The sequence below is a fragment of the Vanellus vanellus genome, assembly GCF_965231255.1.
Source record: "Vanellus vanellus genome assembly, chromosome: 4".
Taxonomy (NCBI): domain Eukaryota; kingdom Metazoa; phylum Chordata; class Aves; order Charadriiformes; family Charadriidae; genus Vanellus; species Vanellus vanellus.
Window position 1 is genome coordinate 54,741,440 of NC_138909.1, and position 7,473 is coordinate 54,748,912.

The 7,473-nt window shown below is 52.6% G+C and overlaps 1 protein-coding gene across 1 annotated transcript; it reads left to right on the forward strand.

The window, feature by feature from the left end:
- Positions 1-814: 814 nt before the first annotated feature.
- On the forward strand, positions 815-3,508 carry LOC309671848 (homeobox protein HMX1-like; the record flags this gene model as incomplete). The annotated part of the gene is made up of 2 exons (XM_082483146.1): positions 815-1,088; positions 2,925-3,508. 2 exons carry the CDS (start codon positions 815-817, stop codon positions 3,506-3,508), a joined length of 858 nt encoding a protein of 285 aa, XP_082339272.1.
- Between the last annotated feature and the right edge of the window lie 3,965 nt (positions 3,509-7,473).

Sequence of the window (7,473 nt, forward strand, 5' to 3'; positions counted from 1 at the left end):
GGCGGGGGGGTGGGAGGGGGCTTGATTATTATTAATGATATGAATGCAACTACGATGCCCGCGGCGGGGATTGGCTGGCTGGGCTGCCCGCTGAGCATGCTGCAGCCAATGGGAGGGCCGGGACGTGGAGCAGCCGAGCCCCCCCCCCCCTCCCGCCCGCCCCCTCCCCCCCACCTCCGGCTGCGGCCCGTGTGGCGGGGCCGGCGCTGCCTCTCCCCCCGCGCTGGGATTTGCTCCCTAATTGACCTAAATAAGGAGCTCGTGAGTGGCAGCCCCGGGGTGGCGCACGCACACGCACACCCCGAACTGCACACACACAGACACACACGCACGCACACACACACGCACACACACACACACACACACACGCACGCCCAGGCACCGGCAGCGCCCGGCCCCGCCGCGCTGCGCGCCCCGCGCTTTCCCCTGCGGAAATCCCATTTGCCGCCGCGCTCCTCCAATCGCAGGATTCCCCCTCTCGTGTCCAGCGTTTAACTCGCATGACATTTTTATTTCGTTATTATCGTTTTCGCGCAGAATCTGGCGCCTCCGATGGGTTGTCGGGTTGCTTTTTTTTTTTTTTTTTCCTTCCCCGTTCCCTTCCCCTCCTCCCCCTCCCCCCTCCCCTCCTAGCTTGCAGGAAATGATGGCAAACCGCGATCTGAAATGATTACTCCGGAAAAAAAACCTTTTATACCAGGAGAGCATCCACGGGGCTAGGCAGAGGCAGGAGGCGGCCGCGGGGCAGCGGGGAGCCGAGGAGCCAGCGGCCGGCGGAGCCGGGACACCCCCCCTCCCGCAGCTCTCTCCGACGATGCCGGACGAAGCCACGGAAAACGCCGGCTCCACCTCCGCCCGCGTCTCGTCCTTCTTCATCGAGGACCTGCTGGGCACCGAGGGCACGGCGGGCGGCGGGGCGCGGCGGGCGGCGGGCGGCGGCGGCGGCGGTGGCGGCGGCCGCGGAGCTCCGCGCTGCGGGCCGCGCTCCCCGCTTCGCCTCGGTGCCCCGGGCTGCCCCCTCCGCGACGCCGCCGTCGGCTGGTACCGCCGAGCCCACGCCGCTTTCCTGGGCTGCGCCAGCCCCGACAGTAAGTCGCCTTTCCCTATCCCTAACCGCCGGGCCCGGATGGGGCTTGGGGGGGGGGAGGGGGGGGGAGAAGATGGGGGGGTCTCTGCGCTCCCGCCGAGGGGGGGATCCTGTTCCTCCGCGGCCCCGGGGGGCAGGCGCGGAGGGGGATGCGCGGAGTGCCCCCCGCAGCCCTCGCCCTGCCTCCCCGTTTTCGGCCGCCCGGGGCAAATCTCCGGAAACGCTCACGGTGTGTCAGGCACCTGGAGCCTCCGCCCCGCCGCCCAAAATGTAAACAGTCGGGGTTGTTGGTTCGCTCGGGGCTTTTTTTCTTGCCTTGCCCCCCCCCCCCTTTTTTTTTTTCTTTCTTTTCTCTCTCTCTCTCTTTTTTTTTTTTTTTTTTTTTTTTTTAAGAGGGAGGTCTGGCTGGTTTTTGACGCCCCAGCAAGCCGCAAAGCTAGGAGCACCGTGCCGAGCAGCCCAGCGGAGAGTTTGGCAAGCCGGGCGAGCAGCCGGGCTCGGTCCCCTGCGCCCCGGCAGCCCCTTCCCGCAGAGGCGGCTCCGCTGCCCGCCTCCTCCTCCCGTAGCGCGGCGGAGACAGGCAGCGGCCTGGCACGGCGGGGACCTCGCTGGAAAGGGCGCTGGAGGAAAAGCCTGGGTTCAGGGGCAGAAATTAACATCTGAAAAAGTTTATGGGCTGCGATCACTGGTTATTTTTATCCTGACAGAAAAAAATACTGTCCCTCGGCGCATCTCTTTGATTCTATACGAGCCTGTAGGGCTCGCACGGTTGCTCAATAAGGAAAAGAGGCGTGATTTGTAATCCAAAGAGTTTCTTTTTACAGTTATGGGTTTATTAATATTTTTAATTCCTCTCGAAAGCACGTCTAGAAACAGAAAACGACTCCCGAAAACTACTGCCTTGATTTTCTCTTTTTTTCTTCTTTTCTTTTTTTTCCCTCTGTTCTATAAAGAGTAGGAAATATTCCCCCCCCCCCCCCCCCTTTAAAATTACAAATGGAAAGCACAATGTTGGAAACTCCACGGAGACATGCTGGGACGCAATGTCCCGATATTAGACTAGTTGACTCGGTCCATTTGGTTTATTAAGTTCAGGGTAACGTGAAGAGAAAATAGTTCTTTCTCACCTCCCTTTATATACACATACACACTGCTATACTTACCCCCTTCACACACACCGACATGCTTACATATGTACTTGTACGTATATATGTGTACGTATGTGTGTAAATATATTTGGGTATACATGTGTCTGTAAATGTATACATGTGTATGTATAAATATGAGTACACGTGTACTCATATGTGTACATCCATATATGAAAAAGTACGTGTATTTCTATGCATATATACGTGTGTGATTACATATACATGTACACTGGTATGTGTACTAAACATGTATCTAAAAGTATATGTATGTTGTATACGTATATATGTGTGCGTTTGGGTATGCGCGTAGACCGAGATGTGTGTACACACACGCACATAGATATAAAAGTATGTATGTAGATGAGTATATGTATACATATACATAAAGTATAATTTATGCGCTTCTGTGTAAGCATGCCTGCGCGTGTGTGTATATATCGTCACAAACGTTTGGGAGTTTATCCCAAGAGACCGAACAGCGGTAGGAACCTTTGCCCGGGCCGCTCGCCCGTCGGGCGGCCCCGGCGCCCTGCCCTGCCCTCGCTCTCTCCGCAGCCGCCTCCTTTCCCCTCCCGGTGAGCGGGGCGAGGGGCAGGCGCTCCCTCCGGGTCAGCGGGCGGCTGGGCGATGCCCCTCGGGTCCCCCCCTCACCCCCGCCCCACCTCCCAGCCCTCTGCCTCTCTCCGCAGCCAGCGACCGGGACTCGCCCGAGCTGCCCGAGGAACCGGCGGAGCGGGCCGGCGGCGGCGGCGGGCGGGCGGCGGCGAGGGGCCCGGCGGGCGGGCGGCCGGGACCGGGCGGCCGGGACCGGGAGGAGGAGGAGGAACGCGGCGAAGAAGCGGGAGAGCCGGAGCAACGCGCCGCCGGCCGCAAGAAGAAGACGCGCACGGTGTTCAGCCGCAGCCAGGTCTTCCAGCTGGAGTCCACCTTCGACGTGAAGCGGTACCTGAGCAGCTCGGAGCGGGCCGGGCTGGCCGCCTCGCTGCACCTCACCGAGACCCAGGTGAAGATCTGGTTCCAGAACCGCCGCAACAAGTGGAAGCGGCAGTTGGCCGCCGACCTGGAGGCGGCCAACCTCTCCCACGCCGCCCAAAGGATAGTGCGGGTCCCCATTTTGTACCACGAGAACTCGCCGGCGAGCGCCTTGGGCTTCACCCTGCCCCACATGTCGCCCCCCTTGGTGGGCTTCTCCAGCGGCGTCAGCTACCCCCTGGGCACCTTCCCCGCCGCCTCCCTCCCTTTCCTACGGTCGCAGATGACAGGACTCGTCTGAGCGCCCACCTGTGCCGGGACCGCGGCCCCCTCGCCCCCTCCCCCGGCTTCCAGCTCCACCCCCCCTTCTCCCCGGACTTTTTATTTCCAACTTACACGTTTCTCGATTTTCTGCTTTTTTACTTCTTTTGGGTTTTTGTTTGTTTTTTGTTTTTTTTTTTTTAAACGTGCAATAAACTTACTTTTGGGGTTAACTCGGAGCGACGCGCAGCAGCCGGAGGGAACCGAAAGGACTACGAGGACCCCAGCCATGAGCCGGGAGCGGGTCGGCGGGGCTCCCCCCGCCGCGCATCCAAAGAAAATGCAGCCCCGTGGCAGCGGCAAAGCCCCCACCGCCGCCTCGGCCCCGGGGTGACACAGACCGGCGTTTTCCGGAGGGCGGCAGCCCCCCGAACCCCTTCCTCCCCCCGCCTCCCCCGCAGAGCTGCCGAGCGTGAGACGAATGTACGGAACGACCGGGGCCGGGGGCGCTTCCCGGCCCCACCGCCCCCGCCCTACGGACGGTGAAGCCTCGGGGACCCCGCCGCGGCCGAGGGACCTTCTCCGGGTCCTCCTCTGCCCCGGGGCCAGCGCTCCCGCCGTGGAAAACTTTTAAGTTCCCCCGTTGCTTTCCGTGCAGAGCGGGGGGGCCCCGCGAATCCCCGCCTCCAGCAGCTTCTCCAGGGCCCTTTGTTTTAGCCACTTAATTCGTACAGTTGCCCCCCCGCCCCCCATTGTTACTCTCATTTTCATACGATCGATACCCAAGCATGTGTTGATGCCCCCTGGTCCCTCTCGATGCTGGCTTTTTGATTTGAAACAACTTGAAGGAAAATTGTTGGGATGAATTCTCCCTGCGGAAGTCCGAGCTGTGAGGATTTGGTTTCTTTGTTTTCGTTTTATTTCCCTGACAAACTATCAGCTAAAATACACGGTGTTTTATATATACATATATATATAAATTTCGACATATTGTGTTTTACCAGTGGGTTTGCCACTTATTTCGGTCTCCTGAGGAGGCTGAGGAAAACGCACCTCGGCTTGTTCGCCTCTTACGGGATCGGTTTGTGTAATCGATTAATAGTTCGCACTGGCAATTAAAAAGGAAGGAAAGAAAAATAATCAGATGGCGACAGACTGGGGAGCTGTATGGCTAGTTGTGCAAGCTAACCTGTAATGTGATATTATATGAAATATTATGCATGTCAAATTATTTTTTTTCCTTTAATAGCTGTTTCGTCTCCCCCTCCCCTTCTACCCACTGCTAAAATGAATATCGGGTCCATCATTGTTTCCAAAGGTTTTAATTTCTTTTTCTGAATATTAAGGGGGGGGGGAGGACCTTATAAAACTCAGCCTTGATGGAAGGTCAAGCTTTAATCGTACGTTTTAGGGTACTATCAGATGTAATTGAACTGGCCAGCTCACAACACTCGCTGTACCCGTAAGGAAAGCCAGGTCCTGGATCTGTTTGGGGCATGTGCATGCGGACCAGTCCCCAGTGAAGGAAAAGCCATCTAATTTTTACTATTTCCTACGCTTTGCATTATATTTGGAGCGATCACACGGTTTCTTGTTATGAATTCGGTCGGCGAGATGCGGCGGAGCTTCAGCTTTGATACGAAACCTAAGAAGGGTCAGGGGCGGATTATAACCTCTCCACCGCTATTTTTTTTTTTCTCTCTCTTTTTTTTTTTTTTTTTTTTTCCCCTCGCTTTGGCCTGAAACACGGCTCCGGGCATCAGCCTGCACTGTTGAAGTCAGGACGCGGAAAGCCTCAAAATCACTCGAGAATGAAATAAATATATATATATCCAGATTCCTAAGAAAAGCGCTCACTTGTCGGGATGCTCGTTTCGACTCGAGCCCCGTTTCTGGAAGCTGGGTGTATTTGTGTTTTGTGTTTTTTTTTGGTTTTTTTTTTTTTTTTTTTTCCCCAACTGCTCTGAAATCCCTTGTCTCACACCGGGAGATCTTCGCCAGCTGTTTTCTTTGCATATCCGTCAAACACCCGAATTTGGGGCGAAAACTCTAAAGCCTGGTGCCCGAGCAGTGTAAGAAGGACTGGGAAGCGGCGGGGTTGGGGGTGCCTGTCGCCGGACGGGACTCGCCGGCCGCAGGGGGAGCGGCTGGGGTGGACTTCAAGCCTTTTCATGCGCAGAGGAGGTGACTTGGGGCGATATTTCTTCCTCGGGGCGCAAACACTTGATTTGATACCGTTCAGAGCCTGGCTACCCTTGGAAGAAAGACGCCAGACCGTTTCCCTCGCCATACCCAGCTCCCCAGATCTCCCAGTATTACTTACTGGAGTAAAATCTTGACTCACTACAGTCATATCAGAGTAGATTGTAATCCAACGCGAAACTTAACACGCCTGCCACTCTCCACATGCCTTTTATTTGGAATAACATATGAGATTATTATACTTCTGATTCTACTAAATATTCTTTTCTTGAAGTTAAAGAACTGGCAGGGCTAAATGATCAATCGGATTTTTAAAATGTGTTTTGACATTAGTTTGTTTGTTTTTTAAAGACGTGCTGATTATATCAATAAACAGATTTTTTTTCATACACTGTATTTGTAACTTATGATCATAGTAAAATATTAAAAGGTGCAAGACGTGCAGTCATCTAAGAAAAAGTACTTACTTATGCCTTATTCTGTACATGCAGGGACTGCTTTATAGTGGCTTATTAAACGTATGTACTGAAAGGAGGAACATATACACCTCAGGTTTCTTTACGTCGTAGCTTTTTTAATGACGCTTTTCATTGTTCCTGATGGCAAGAAATTTCTGCAGGATGCAGAGAAACAGCTAGCAGCAGACGTAGTCACTGATGAATGTACATTAACGATTCCAAAGCAGGCAAAAAAAACCCCAAACCCGCCCCCGCCCCCAAATCAGGACAGCAGATTCCTCGCAGTTTTCGTCCCTGGGTATATTTTTATTAAACAAATCAAAGAGGTAAGAGTCACGCTTTGTGATTCTTCTGCAAACAGAATGCTATAAGAAAAATGTTGGCAGACTGTAAAGCTCAAAGTAGTTTCGCAAAGGCTGTTTGCGACATATAGAGACATACGTTGCTGCTTTATAGATCAAAGCAACCTCAGAATAGCTTTAAAATAAATCCAGTTATACTACAGCTGTAATATTATTATGCAGCATAAATCCTTGTCTGTTGACATTTATTTAATGAATGTTGCTACAACAGCTTAGCTAGATGGCACTCCAGAGGCGAGGCAAAGGAAAACCTTGCCAGACTCCTCACAAAGATAACTTGTGTTTATTGGACGCTAATAATAATAATTAGTGAAAAGATAGCGGGTTTTTTTTAAGCAAACCAAAGCAAAATCAAAATACTGTCTGAACTGACCTTTTGAAAGAAATTCCTGGTGTAGCTGCCGTAAGATGTTATTATTAATTACACTTTAAATGAAAATGATCGATATGCTGAAAAGTACCTTGTTAAATGGCTACTTTGCAAATGGTACATTGCTCACCGACTTAAGATGGCCTATAACTTTTCTCGTAGGCATGGATCTAAAATATTCATGCAAATCAATACTTGATAAATCTCATAGGTGCGCGCTGGCTCCACTGTTGAACAATATATTTGGATCGATTTTTTTTTTTTTCTTTTATACTGCATTATCTTGGAATAGTCTGTCTCTGCCCTCTGTGAACATGTCAGCCGGGCGGGGTGCGCGCCCCGCTCTCGCCATCGATCGGAGGGAGACTCGCTCCGGGCTTCAGCGGACGCGCAGTGTTTAATGCTCTCAGCCTCAAATTAGATCCAGGCAATTTTCTTACATTTCCCGTCCCATTCCCCATGAATGTAAGTTTATGGCGGATTTCTTAACGCTTCATTTAACTATCCTGAGTTTCTCAACTCTTCTTAGAGATCCTACGTAATTCTATGTAGTGAGATACATGAATGTGCATTAAAAAAAAAAAGATATTAATGAAAAATCTAGATGTGCGCC